The sequence below is a fragment of the Monodelphis domestica genome, chromosome 1 (assembly GCF_027887165.1).
Source record: "Monodelphis domestica isolate mMonDom1 chromosome 1, mMonDom1.pri, whole genome shotgun sequence".
NCBI lineage: Eukaryota > Metazoa > Chordata > Mammalia > Didelphimorphia > Didelphidae > Monodelphis > Monodelphis domestica.
In genome coordinates, this window is record NC_077227.1 from 291,972,668 (window position 1) to 291,987,986 (window position 15,319).

The following is a 15,319-nucleotide window of genomic DNA, read 5'->3' on the forward strand; positions in this document are numbered from 1 at the left end:
GTATTGAAATACTTTGGAAAGATCTGGGTTCAGGTTCTTTTTTTTGAAACATACTACATGACTTATTTTAACCTCCAAATGCTACTCTCTTTGCCAGGAAAATTTATAAGACTGCAAATTGCGCAGCTATTGCAAAGTTCTACATTGTGATAAGATTTTTCCTTGCCAAGAATTTCTTTTCTTAGTGAAATCATTCTCTTCTTTTCCCCATATTTCTCCCTAACCCCCAAAGTGAACTATTTATTATATTAATGCTTTGAAAGATTCATTTTAAGTTTGAGATCTAGTATGTGCCAATTTTTTCTACATTGTTGTTAAGGAAAAGCTGTGTTTCAATTTGGTCTGAAGTTGAGTCCTTTTTCGCAAAAAATCTTAAAGGGTTAATGTTTCTGCATTAAATTAAATTTAAAATTAACATTTAATTTAACTGGTGAATAATGTTGTTGATATAGTATTAAACATACTTATTACACCTAAATGCCAATTTGAGGTCATGTCTATATAGTCACTTTTATTTTTAGGATACTCTATTTGTTTAAGATAGCACTCCCTTTTCCCTTCTTGTTCTTGTAGGCATCTTTTGCATTAAATCTATGGAACTAGAGATTTAATATTATACCTATTATAATTTAGAAATAATATTCTTGATTATTGATAGGGGAGAAGATGAAGATACTTCATGCTCTCTGTGGGAAGCTACTGACCCTCGTCTCCACTAGGGATTTTATCGAAGACTATGTTGACATATTAAGACAGTCTAAGCAGGAGTTCCGGGAGCTCAAGGCAGAACAACATCGAAAAGAGAGGGAAGAAGCAGCAGCCAGGTCTGAATTGGATAAAGTTATTAGATACATGATTGTATATCAGTATTCAGATGAACCACAAATTGCTTATTTGTAGCAAATGCTTTTCTTTGTCCCTCCCCTGTATGTTCCTACTTTATACGTGTATCAGTTTCAGTATAGGGCAGTGATGGCAAACTTATAGTTCACATGCCAAAGATGGCACACAGAACAGGCTCTGTGTGCCCTTATGATGCCCCCCTCCCCCTCAGTTCCTTACTAGAAAGGCAGAGGGATTCAAGTGGAGCTGCTCCCTTCTTCCTTTCCACTGGACCTTTCCTGCCCAGTAGCTATGGTAGTATACATTTTTTACTTCACTCACCCCTCTGCCTAGCAGTCCACTGGAAGTGCTTCTTCCCTCCTCTGTCTGGGATAAGGTGGGCAGCTCACAGGAATCAGAGTTGGAGGGGAGAAGAGCTCTGGGGGCCACTCCCCTCCCCCTCTCTATACTCCTTGAGGACATTCCTCACTTCACCTGCCCTTCTGCCCAGCAGCCAAATGGAAGCATTTCCTCCCTCTTCTGTCTGGGGTAAGGAGTGGTGGGACATGTCAAACACTTGTGGTAGGGGGCATGGCATGCAGTCTCTGAAAGGTTCGCCATCTCTGGTATAAGAGGGAATCCTGGACATAGTAGATGATCTGGAATTAGAGTCAAAGGTCTTCTACTTCTCTGACTGAGTAAATAACACTCTTTGAGTCTTAGTATCTTCATCTATAAAATGGAAATAAAATACTTATACAGGCTATCTCAGAGTTCTTATGGTGATGATCAGATGAGATTTATAAGCCTTAAGTGATTAAGGCTTATAATTAAAATCTTGAAAAAATACTGTGAAAATGTGAATTGAAATATACTAGCCCTATTACCATTCACCTCTGCTTGAAGGGAAATGATTGAAATTTTTGTACATTTTTTTTCTTAATCTTTGAATCTGTAATTTGCAGTCCATTGCTAAAAATAATATTTTCGGTGTCCTTGTAATTAAGGAAAAGATTCAGATAGTGCATGTGATAATCCTACATATGTCAAATAAGACTTTATCTTTATGATTAGGATTCGTAAAAGGAAAGAAGAGAAACTTAAAGAGCAAGAACAAAAGATGAAAGAAAAAGAAGAAAAACTTAAGGAAGAAGAACAAAGAAATCCTACTGCAGAAGTATTTACTGGGTATGATTTTAGTAACTAGCATATTTAGAAAAGCAGTTTTACTACAGCAAACTTGTAGTATCAAATATTAAAGTTGAAATATAACAATCTGACATTAAAGAATAAGCTATATTGTAAACTTTTTTTTATGAATGTATTTGTAGCTTTTCTACATTTTTCCCAAGGAAATTATTCCTATATCATCCAACAAAAGTCTTATTTAATCCATAATTTGGATAAACTAAAATAGTAATATAATGGTACTGTATTTTCAGAGTTTTTATAATTAACCTTAACCCAAGCAAGGGTAGGTGACTACAAAAGGGGGAAATTTTTAGTTGGAGATTCAACTGGGTATAATTTTAAGTTTCCATGAAACATATTGCAGATACTTTTTTTTTTCATTTCAGCAAATGAAGTAATAATTTTTGGTTGATTTTGTATGTGTGTCTTAAATTTTTATATTTCTTTTTTTCATTTCTGAATATCTTCTGAACCAGCATGAGACTTGGAGTCAGGAAGACCTGAGTTTTGAATCTTGTCTCAGATACTGTGTGACCTTTGGGAAGTTACTTAACTGCTATTGCTATTTATTATCCTCATTTTCTTCATCAGTAAAATGAAGATAATAAAACTTCTCAGTGTTTGTTATGAGAATCAGATAAAATTGTAAAGCAAACCTTAAAGCGCTATGTAAATCTTAGCTAGTCTTCAAAAAACTAGGGAAAAATTCAAGTAACCACTACATAAATATTAATAAATGTTCAAGTTAAAGTACTGTATAAATGTTAATATATTCTTCCAAAAGAAAAAAGTTCAACTAAACAACATCCTGACTATATATGACAGTCTATGCAATTTTCCAAATCCATAACTTTCTATTTCTATAATTTCAAGTCAAGGAAGAGGTTACACCAACTTCTTCAGAATAAAACATATTTATCATTAGTATAATTGATTTGTGTTTGATAGTTTACATTTAGTTTTGTTTTGTAATTCTTTCCATATAATATTTATATGATGATTGTGTATGTTTTCTTGAATCTGCTTATTTCATGGTCAATTCTTATCTTCTCTGAGTGGTTTTAATGGTTTGTTAGAAATAAAACCATATTATGGGATTGGGGACATTTTCAAAGTTTTAGAAATGGAAATTAAATTCCCTATGGATAGTTGGTATACTTGTATACTTATCATATTGTACATATGTTTAGTGAATTTAATAATTTGTTATTAAGGGAAGAAGAACGAGAAGATCTTGATACTAGCACTGAAAGCAAAGAAATTGAACAGAAAGAACAGGATCAGGATACAGCCACAGAGGATGAAGAAGATTTGGTATTGCATAAAAGAAGAAGAGGTAATTACTATTGCTTTGGGAGGGGGTGTGGTTAGTTAACTTAAAAATGAAAGTTAAAAAAAGAGAAACCATATCATATAGTGCAGTGATGGTGAACCTTTTAGAGATGGAGTGCTGGATCCCACCCCCACTCCTTCCCCCTAGACTCAGTGCTGGGCAGAGGGGCAGATAAAGTGAGGAATTTCCTTAACAAATGTGGAGAGGGGGAGAGGAGTACCTTTCTAGTAATGAACTTTGGGGGTGGGGGGAAGGGTAGCAGAAGTGTCCACAGAGAGCTCTCTGCATGCCATCTTTTTCACCCATGCCATAGGTTCACCATCACTAATAATAGTTGGTATAGAGCTAACCTAGAAGCTCTGGGTTTAATACTACTTTTATCTCATAACTGCCAAGTGAAAGTTCTACAGTTAGTCCCCTAAGACTATAAATTACAGCAAAGGTGCTAATCTACACTGATACAGGAAATTTCCTCACCATTGTTTCCTACACTATTTGTTTTGTATAGCTTGACCAGACCCTATTTCTGTCTTCATGATTATAAAAATTATCAAATGTGTATCTGGTTGTCAGTAGATGAGTAAAATGTTGTTAATCCAATTTATTCATAAGCTAGAAGAAGCACAACAGTATATTGAAGAAGGGGGGGATATTATTATCATAAATGAGAAGAGAATCCTAGCTAAGTGACCTTGGGCAAGTCACATAACCCCCATTACCTAGCCCTTACCACTCTTCTGTCTTAGAACCAAGACAGAAGGTGAGGGTTTAAAAATAAGTGAGAAGAAAATGAAGTCTTGAGTTTTAACCCACTAAACTTCAATTTCTGCTAGTAGCAATTATAGTTTAGCCAACTAAGAGATCGTGCCAACAGGCAGTTCACTGGTTCAATGGATAAGTGTAAGACCTAGTGTTGGGAGGGCCTGGGTTTAAATCTGGAGTAGGTACTTCCTAGCTGTGTGACCCTGGACAAATCACCTAACCCTATGGGCCTAGCCCTTCCCACTCTTCTGCCTTGGATATTGATTCCAAGATAAAATTTTGGTTTTTTGCTTTTGTTTTTGTTTTTGTTTTTTTAAAGAAAGAAAAATTATGACAATTTTTTAAAAAGCAATAGTTTTACTATACCGGTAGATTAGAGAATTTATAAATAAGATTTTATGGAGTTTGGCAGGGCAGCTAGTAGGTGGCTTAGTGAATTGAGAGCCAGACTTAGAAAGGAATAGGTCCTGAGTTCAAATTTAGCCTCAGACTCTTCTTAGCTATGTGACTATCACTTAACTCCTATTGCTTAGCTCTCTTACATTCTTCTTTCTTGGAACCAAAGCACATTATTGATTCTAAGATATAAGGTAAGGACTTTAAGGGGGAGGGGGTGTAAAGATTAAAATTTAGGGGAGAGGGGGAGACTGAGGCAGGTAGAAATTAGTTTCTCTCTGCAAGGAATATATAATTTTTAGAGGTTTATTAAAGTTAAAGATTAAGAATATACAAGTAAGAAACATATGCCTAGGCCAGAGGCCTAGACAAAATAACCTCACATCATGGAAGAGATGCCTCTGCTCCAAAAACGGAAGTCCAAAAAAGGCCGAGCCCTTCAAAAGCCTTTGCTTAAATATCTTCTCGATCTCGGCCCAGGTGAGATTACAAGGCATTCTGGGGAAGTGGAGCAAAGGCTCATGGGGATTGTAGTCCTGTATTCGAGTCTATTTTTTTACATCCCCCCTGTGTGATCATTTGTGGAAAAATTAATTTTTCCCCAAAAGGATCATAAAAACATAATAAACTTAAAAGATTACAATAGTGTGAGGATAAGAGAAAAAAGAATAAAACCAATAATTTCTGAACACATTGACAAAAAGCCGTTAGGGGGCAGTCCCCTTTGGCATAAAAGTATACATACAAATAAATGTTCAATCAACCACACCCAAAGTTCAATTTTGTGCAACTTGTGGTCTGGAGGCTTCTTCATGGTGGCTTCTCCAACAGTTCAGTTCTGGATTCAGAGAGGTAGCATCTTCTTCACCTAAAATTCTTCTCAAAAGGAATTTAAACTTTGCAATTTAAATAATGATATTTTTTACATTCCCCCGTGTTGTGGGTGATTGAAAGATTCAGAATCAGTTAGGGATGCATGGCTGAGGTATGAGGTATATGAATCAATTGGCAAGAGATATGCAAGGCTTTCTCACCAAAAAATGAGATCCATTTCCAATTTGTATCTGGCCATGATCACTGTGAGTAGAAGGCAAATGAATTGAACAAGGTTAACAATTTTTTCATCTTTAAAAATACAGTAGTACAACTATGTAGTTACCAAAATCCCCAAAATTCTCAATAGCCCAATTAATTACAATAGCAAACAAACACACTTTCATATTTCACATAAGTTGCTGTATGACATTTTTAAAACCTATGAATTGATGGACATTTGTCACAATTTTTACAAACAGAGCAATCCTTCAACCTTGGTATTTAAACATATTTTAAAACAAAGTAAAACTCATCTTGGGTTTAGAACATAATCAAGAAATCTATATATCATCCTGGTAGAAGTAAAATAGTGAACTGAAGAGCATAAATAAAGGGGTGCTCCTTGTTCTTGGAGGCTTTTCCCAAGGGTACAAATGCCCTGAAATTAACTGCCCAACTTCCATTCACATGTGGGAAGGTTGGGGGTTATAAAATACATTTCACTTCAGCTACTAGAATGGGCCTTACCTCGTGGTAGGGGCAGGCAAAAATAACCAGACTGTTAAAAAAAATTCCAAAATCATATTTAAAAAACCCTTAAAATCAAATCATTTGAGGTATTTAGCACATTACATTTTTCCAAGGTTGTTAATACAATTATAACCAGTTCTGAAGTCCATCTATCCTCAGCAAAATAGAAAAAAGCTGTTTTTTCATATATGGGCTTATTCACAATAATATTTGTTCAACACAGTTATAGGGGAAAAACAACAGAATTTTAAAACTCAGTACATTCAAAATAAATTCAATCAACCTTCAGTTCACAGAATAATATTCAATCCAGTAATATATGAACTTAAAATCACAAAGTTATATCTTAAACAAAACAATGCAATAGAATACAGAGATTTTTATAAACCATTGGAGTTTGAAATGCCTTAGAATATAGCCTTTAGTCTCTTCAAAGTTCCTTGGGGGTTTTTTTTTGTTTGTTTGCTTGCTTTTAATTATCCATTTAAATGTCTATTGTCCGAAGGTAGAGTAGTAAAGGCTAGGGGTTCAAGGGATCCGTCCAGGGCCCCACAGCTGGGAAGCATCGGAGGCCAGATTTTAGCTAGAGACCTCCCGTCTCTGGGCCTGGCTTCCAGTTTGCTGGGCCACCCATTTTCCTCCCCAAAGGTAAAGTTGAATCTTTGGGCTGAGTCTGCTCCCAGACAGGCAGGCAAAATCAATGAAATTGCCAGAAGAGTCAAAAATCCTTTTAAACAGCCCATTGCTTTTTAGGTTTCTTTTTGAAAAGTCTGTTTCTGATCTCTAGTCTTTTCTCTCTTTCCCCTCTCTGATCCCCCTGTGGCCAATACCCCCAGCCACGTGGAGGCTTAGCCTAAGGGAAAATTACCCGGTCTCCTTTCCCTCTCTTCTCTCCCCTCCACCCACGTGGCCAATACTGTTACCAGCTGGTCGCAATGAGTCCTGAGCGATCTGCTCCAAGGATCTGGGTGGTGAGTCAGCTGAGTCCGAGGCCAGATGGGTGAGAGACAGACCGCCGGGGTGGGTCGGGCCGGGAGCTGGAGCACAGCTCAGGCACCAGGTGAGAGGCCAGGAGCAGACGCAGGAGCCGGAGAGGGCCGCAGGCAGGAGCTGATCAAGATGGTTTTCTAAAGAGCATCTCGGAGAACCTTGGCTTTAAAAAAAAATTCTCTAGGCTAAAAATTTTTTGAGAAGTTCTCATCCAATCTAGTGGTCGCCAACTGTAAAGATTAAAATTTAGGGGAGAGGGGGAGACTGAGGCAGGTAGAAATTAGTTTCTCTCTGCAAGGAATATATAATTTTTAGAGGTTTATTAAAGTTAAAGATTAAGAATATACAAGTAAGAAACATGTGCCTAGGCCAGAGGCCTAGACAAAATAACCTCACATCATGGAAGAGATGCCACTGCTCCAAAAACGGAAGTCCAAAAAAGGCCGAGCCCTTCAAAAGCCTTTGCTTAAATATCTTCTCGATCTCGGCCCAGGTGAGATTACAAGGCATTCTGGGGAAGTGGAGCAAAGGCTCATGGGGATTGTAGTCCTGTATTCGAGTCTATTTTTTACATCGGGAACCTATATGGATTATAGGATTTCATTTTAAGAAGCATTTCATTTTGTTATAAACAAAACAGATTGATGTATGAACTAGGTCATTGATGGCAAACCTTTTAGAGCCTGAATGCCCAAACTGCAACCCCCATCCCTACCCCTTACCCCAGACAGAGCAAGGAGGAACCATTACCATTGGGCTGTGGAGCAGAGGGGCGGATTATGTGAGAAATGTCCTCTGGCACATATGAAGAGGGGAAAGGGAGCAGCATGCTCTGGCATATGTGCTATAGGTTTGCCAGCATGGAGCTAGGTGATAGTATAGTTAGATTTAGTTAATTGGATTTTGAAACCGGCTGAATAACTGGTTCCAAAGAAGTCATTAATGATTAAATATCACCTTGAAAAAATTTTGTAGTGGAAAACCCCAGGGATATGTGCCTAGCCTGACACCGCTTTACATTTCTTTAAATATCTTGAATGATGATATAAATTTGCAGCTGACATAAAACTGAAAGTGATAGCTTATAAAATCAACATAAAAAAATTATACTGAATAATAAAAAGTTAGAATATGTGATGTCAAAATCATCTTCAAAAGTATAAGATGATATGTCTAGATAAATATTTTATGTTAAATTTATTTGTGGTTGGACTCTGAATATAATTAGGTGGTCACCAGGGATTTAATTTCTTTTTTTGTTCCCACTTTTAACATTATTTTATTTGGTCATTTCCAAACATTATTCATTGGAAACGAAGATCATTTTCTTTTCCAACCCCCCACCCCCTTCCCACCACCTCTCCCATAGCCGATGCACGATTCCACTGGGTATCACATGTGTTGTTGGTTCGAACCCATTTCCATGTTGTTGGTATTTGCATTAGAGTGTTCATTTAGAGTCTCTCCTCAGTCGTATCCCCTTCCCCCTGTAGTCAAGCAGTTGCTCTTCCTTCGTGTTTTTACTCCCATAGTTTATCCTCTGCTTGTGGATAGTATTTTTTAGATCCCTGCAGATTGTTCAGGGACATTGCATTGACACTAGTGGATAAGTCCATTACCTTAAATTGTACCACAGTGTATCAATCTCTGTGTATAATGTTTTCCTGGTTCTGCTCCTTTCGCTCTGCATCACTTCTTGAAGGTCGTTCCAGTCTCCATGGAATTCCTCTACTTTATTATTCCTTTTAGCACAATAGTATTCCATCACCAACATATACCACAATTTGTTCAGCCATTCCCCAATTGAAGGGCATCCCCTCATTTTCCAATTTTTGGACAGCACAAAGAGCGCAGCTATGAATATTCTTGTACAAGTCTTTTTCCTTATTGTCTCTTTGGGGTACAAACCCAGCAGTGCTATAGCTGGATCAAAGGGCAGACAGTCTTTTATCACCCTTTGGGCATAGTTCCAAATTGCTCTCCAGAATGGTTGGATCAATTCACATCTCCACCAGCAATGAATTAATGTCCCTACTTTGCCACATCCCCTCCAGCATTCATTACTTTGCATAGCTGTCATGTTAGCCAATCTGCTAGGTGTGAGGTGATACCTCAGAGTTGTTTTGATTTGCATCTCTCTGATTATAAGAGATGTAGAGCACTTTTTCATGTGCTTATTAATAGTTTTGATTTCTTAGGCTGAGAACTGCCTATTTATGTCCCTTGATCATTTATCAATTGGAGAATGGCTTGATTTTTTGTACAATTGATGTAGCTCTTTGTAAATTTGAGTAATTAGACCTTTGTCAGAGGTTTTTATGAAGATTGTTTCCCAGTTTGTTGCTTCCCTTCTGATTTTAGTTACATTGGTTTTGTTTGTACAAAAGCTTTTTAATTTGATGTATTCCAGATTATTTATTTTGCATTTTGTGACTCTAAGTCTTGCTTGGTTTTAAAGCCTCTCCCTTCCCAAAGGTCTGACATGTATATTATTCTGTGTTCGCCTAATTTTCTTATAGTTTCTTTCTTTATGTTCAAGTCATTCATCCATATTGAATTTATCTTGGTGTAGGGTGTGAGGTGTTGATCTAAACCTAATCTTTCCCACACTGTCCTCCAATTTTCCCAGCAGTTTTTATGAAATAGTGGATTTTTATCCCAAAAGCTGTGATGTTTGGGTTTGTCATATGCTGTCTTGCTGAGGTCACTTACCCTGAGTCTATTCCACTGATCCTCCTTTCTGTCTCTTAGCCAGTACCAAATTGTTTTGATGACCGCTGCTTTATAATATAGCCTGAGGTCTGGGACTGCAAGGCTCCCTTCCTTTGTATTTTTTTTTTCATGATTTCCCTGGATATCTTGATCCTTTGTTCTTCCAAATGAACTTTGTTATGGTTTTTTCTAGATCAGTAAAAAATTTTTTGGAAGTTCCATGGGTATGGCACTAAATAGATGAGTTTGGGTAGGATGGTCATTTTTATTATATTGGCTTGTCCTACCCATGAGCAGTTAATGTTTTTCCAATTGTTCAAGTCTAGTTTTAGTTGTGTGGAGAGTGTTTTGTAGTTGTGTTCATAAAGTTCCTGTGTTTGTCTCGGGAGGTAGATTCCTAAGTATTTTATTTTGTCTAAGGTAATTTTGAATGGGATTTCTCTTTCTAGTTCTTGCTGCTGAGCTGTGTTGTAAATATATAGAAATGCTGATGACTTATGCGGGTTTATTTTGTATCCTGCAACTTTACTAAAGTTATTGATTATTTCGATTAGCTTTTTGGTTGAATCTCTAGGATTCTTTAAGTAGACCATCATGTCATCTGCAAAGAGTGATAACTTGGTCTCCTCATTGCCAATTTTAATGCCTTCAATTTCTTTTTCTTCTCTAATTGTTACTGCTAGTGTTTCTAGTACAATGTCAAATAATAGGGGTGATAATGGGCATCCTTGTTTCACTCCTGATCTTAATGGGAATGCATCTAGTTTATCCCCATTGCAGATGATATTAGTTGATGGTTTTAGATATATACTGTTTATTATTTTTAGGAATGACCCTTCTATTCCTATGCTTTCTAGTGTTTTTAATAGGAATGGGTGTTGTATTTTATCAAATGCTTTTTCTGCATCTATTGAAATAATCATGTGATTTTTGTTGGTTTGCTTGTTGATGTGGTCAATTATGTGGATGGTTTTCCTAATATTGAACCAGCCCTGCATCCCTGGTATAAATCCTACTTGATCATGATGAATGACTCTTCTGATGACTTGCTGGAGTCTTTTTGCTAGTATCCTATTTAAGATTTTTGCATCTATATTCATTAGGGAGATTGGTCTATAGTTTTCTCTCTCCATTTTTGACCTGCCTGGCTTTGGAATTAGTACCATGTTTGTGTCATAAAAGGAATTTGGTAGAACCTCCCTCTTTGCTTATTATGTCAAATAGTTTGTATAGTATTGGGGTTAGTTGTTCTTTGAATGTTTGATAGAATTCACTGGTGAATCCATCAGGCCCTGGGGATTTTTTTTAGAAGTTCTTTGATGGCCCGTTGGATTTCTTTTTCTGATATGGGATTATTTAAGAAATCTATTACTTATTCTGTTAGTCTAGGCAATTTATATTTTTGTAAATATTCATCCATATCACCTAGATTGGTATATTTATTGCCATATAGTTGGGCAAAGTAATTTTTAATGATTGCCTTAATTTCCTCTTCGTTGGAGGTGCTGTCCCTCTTTTCATCCTTGATGCTGTTAATTTGCCTTTCTTCTTTCCTTTTTTTAATTAGATTGACCAGTACTTTGTCTATTTTGTCTGTTTTTTCAAAGTAGTACCAGCTTCTAATCCTGTTTATTAGCTCAATAGTTCTATCACTTTTGATTTTATTAATATCTCCCTTAATTTTTAGGATCTCTAGTTTAATTTTCTTCTGGGGGTTTTTAATTTGTTCATTCTCAAGTTTTTTGATTTGTATTTCCAATTCATTGATCTCTGCCCTCCCTAATTTGTTAATATATGTACTTATGGATATGAATTTTCCTCTAAGTATTGCTTTGGCTGCATCCAATAAGGTTTGAAAGGATGTCTCACCATTGTCATTTTCCTCAATGAAATTATTGCTTCTATGATTTCTTCTCTAACTAACCTATTTTGGAGTTTCATATTACTTAATTTCCAGTTAATTTTTGATTTGGCTCTCCATGTACCCTTCCTGATCAATATTTTTATTGCTTTATGATCTGAAAAGGTTGCATTTATTATTTCTGCTTTTCTGCATTTGAGTGCCATGTTTCTGTGACCTAGTGTATGATCTATTTTTGTGAATGTGCCATGTGGTGCTAAGAAGGAGGTGTATTCCTTTTTGTCCCTATTTATTTTTCTCCATATGTCTATTAACTCTAATTTTTCTAAGATTTCATTCACCTCTTTTACCTCTTTCTTATTTATTTTTTGGTTTGATTTATCTAAATTTGATAGTGGTTGGTTCAAGTCTCCCACTAATATGGTTTTACTGTCTATTTCCTCCTTCAATTCTCCTAGTTTCTCCATTAAGAATTTGGATGCTATGCCATTTGGTGCATACATGTTGATTAGTGATATTTCCTCATTGTCTGTATTCCCTTTTAACAGAATATATTTACCTTCCCTTTCCCTTTTGATCAAGTCTATTTTTGCTTTGGCTTTGTCTGATATCAGGATTGCAACTCCTGCCCTCTTTCTATCAGTTGAAGCCCAAAAGGTCTTACTCCATCCTTTAATTCTAACCTTGTGAGTATCAACCCGCCTCATGTGTGTTTCCTGAAGACAACAAATGGTAGGGTTTTGGGTTATAATCCAATCTGCTATTTGTTTACATTTTATGGGTAGGTAAGTTCATCCCATTCACGTTCAAAGTTATGATTGTTACTTGTGGATTCCCTGGCATTTTGATAACTTCCCCTAATTCTGACCTTTCTTCTTTAGCTATATCCTTTCGAACCAGTGATTTACTTTAGGTCAGTCCCCCTAGTCCCCTCCCTTGATATGCTTCCCTTTCTAGCCCCTCCCTTTTTATGTTCCCTTCCCCTCCCCCCTCTCCTTCCCTCCCCTTATATATTCCTTCCCCACTTCCCCTCCTTGATTTTCCTTTCTTTCTTACCCCGTTGGATAAGATAGAATTCAGGGTCCCACTGGATCTAGATGTTCTTCCCTCTCAGATTTGATTTCACTGAGAGTAAGGTTTAAGTAATACCACTTCACGCTCTCTTCCTCTCCTTCCCCTCCCCTTCCCACGTGTATCTTTGTATGGGAAAGATTATTCTATTTAGTGTCCCCCCCCCATTTCTTGAAGTAAATGTTAGTATTATCAACAATTCCCCCCCTCCCTTTTTCTTTCTTTGCCCCCCTTTTCACCAAATCTTCTTGATGCCCCAATCTTTCCCTATGTATGATTCTTCTAATTACTCTTATGATGCATACAATTTTTGAGAGTTAAACAATACATTTTCCCCACATATTAATGTATATAATTTGATATAAATATAGTCCTTATAGAAGAGAGTTTGACTTAAAGAAAAAGATAAGATTTATCTCCTTTTCCCTTTCTTTCAGATTTACCTTTTCATGTTTCTCTTGCTTTCTGTGATTGGATGTCAGATTTTCCACTAAGTTTTGGTCTTTTCTTAGCAAATGCTTAGAAATCTTCTATTTTGTTGAATGCCCATACTTTCCCCTGGAAGTATATAGTCAGTTTTGCTGCGTAGTTGATTCTTGGTTGGAGACACAGCTCTCTTGCCTTTCTAAATATCGTGTTCCATGCTTTGCAGTCTCTTAGTGTGTTAGCCGCTAAGTCCTGTGTGATCCTTATGGGAGCCCTCCTATATCTGAAGCTCCTCTTCTTGGTTTCTTGTAGGATTTTCTCCTTTTCTTGGCAGCTCTTGAATTTGACGATTATATTACTGGGGGTTGTCTTTTGGGGATTTAGTATAGATGGTGTTCTATGAACCCTTTCTATTTTTATTTTGCCCCCTTGCTCCAGAACATGTGGGCAACTTTCTTCTATAATCTCCTGTAGAATAGCATCAATGTTTTTGTTTATCTCTGGTTTTTCTGGGAGACCAATAATTCTGAGGTTGTCTCTTCCTCTGTTTTCTAAGTCTGTGACCTTTCCGTGAGATATTTCATGTTTTCTTCTAATTCATTAATTTTTTGGCTTTGCTTTATTGATTCTTGCTGTTTTGTAATCTCATTGTCTTCCATTTGCTTAATTCTGGTTGTTAGAAACTGGTTTTGCTTTCAGCTTTGTCTACCCTTCTATTTGATGCTTCCAGCTCTTTCTCCAATTGTGAAGTCTTGTCTATCAGACTGCTGATCTCTTTCTCCCATTTTTCTTTCCAAAAGGTTTCCATCTTTTGGGCATGCTCGCTGTCTTCTAGTTGCTGAATTCTGGTCATTAGGGACTGGTTTTACTTTTCAGCTTTGTCTGCCGTTCTATTAGATGCTTCCAGTTCCTTCTCCAATTGTGAGGTCTTATCTATCAGACTGCTGATCTCTTTCTCCCATTCTTTTTTTCCAAAAGGTTTCCAGTTTTGGGTAAGCTCCAGTTTGAGATCTTCCAGAACTTGTGGATAGTTTCCATTTTGGGAGGCATGTTCTGATTTTGTTTGGATTTCATCTTCATTCTCTTCTTTTCCTTGGGTACTCCCTCCATAAAAGTTTTCAATAGTCTCCCCCCCTCCCCCCCTTTCTTCTTGGAGGCTTGATTTTGGGACATGTGAGCCATCCCTTTGGTGGTTTTATTCCACTTTCTTTTTTGGTCTGGGTGATGTGGGCGGGTTTTCTGTGAATTTAGGTTGCCTCAGACTAGTTCTTCCCAGCCTCAGGGGTTTCTTAGAGCGCAGGTCCCTGTACTCAGCGCGGCAGCCCCTTTGCTCAGCACAGCCTCTTAGCGCCCCTTTGCTCAGCGCAGCTTCTCAGCGCGGCCACTCCTTTGCTCAGCGCGATCGCCCCTTTGCTCAGCGCAGCCTCTCAGCGTGGTCACCTCTTTGCTCAGGGCAGCCTCTCAGCGCAGCCGCCCCTTTGTTCAGCTCAGCCTCTCAGTGCGGTCACCCCTTTGCTCAACACAACCTCTCAGCACAGCCGCCCCTTTGCTCAGCACAGGATTTTCCCATGAAACCGCCCTGAGAGGTCATTTCTTTGCAGTCTTTAGATCCCAAGGACCCTGGTGTTCCCCCCCCCCCCCCCTTGTCCAGACAGAGATGTTCCTCACTCACTTGCTGTCCCAGTGAGCTCTCTGATAGCTTGCTCTCGTTTGGTTGGAGGGGGAGGGGTGGCTTAGTTCATGTTTTTGTGCGAGCTTTTCCTCCTCCTTATAGTGTGGAAATGTTCAAACCCCACGTATCTTCATTTCTGTGGGTTACTGGGGAGTCCCTCCATCCTTCCAAAGGTGATTTTTATGCTCTTTTGAGGTAGTCTATTTTGTTCAGTGCCGGGGAGGGGAAGTGAGTCACGTCTAGATTGCAGTCATGTTTACCCAGAAGTTCCTTGATTTAATTTCTAAATCCCAAAATGAATTACTAAAGTAAAATGAATTCATGGTAGTTTTATTTACAATAGAGGGAAGATATTAAGGAAAAGAGAAAAGGAAAGAGAGAGAAAACTCCATTTTCCTCTGAGCCAGTTAGAATACTAAGGCCCAAATCAGGGAAAAGGGTCTCAATATGACGGGCCTTTCCTGGAGGCTTTATGCCTCCAGAAAGGCAGGGTCACTAAGTCAGACTTTCACTCACC

At 37.7% G+C, this 15,319-nt stretch overlaps 1 protein-coding gene across 2 annotated transcripts in view; it reads left to right on the top strand.

The window, feature by feature from the left end:
- The window catches only part of BAZ1A (bromodomain adjacent to zinc finger domain 1A), a 160,120-nt gene that overhangs the window by 113,006 nt on the left and 31,795 nt on the right, over window positions 1-15,319 (top strand). For both annotated transcript variants that reach the window (XM_016427028.2, XM_016427024.2), the window contains exons 14-16: window positions 659-824; window positions 1,897-2,010; window positions 3,228-3,349. In XM_016427028.2, the coding sequence (XP_016282514.2) occupies window positions 659-824; window positions 1,897-2,010; window positions 3,228-3,349 (402 nt within the window). The remainder of the gene's footprint in view (window positions 1-658; window positions 825-1,896; window positions 2,011-3,227; window positions 3,350-15,319) is intronic.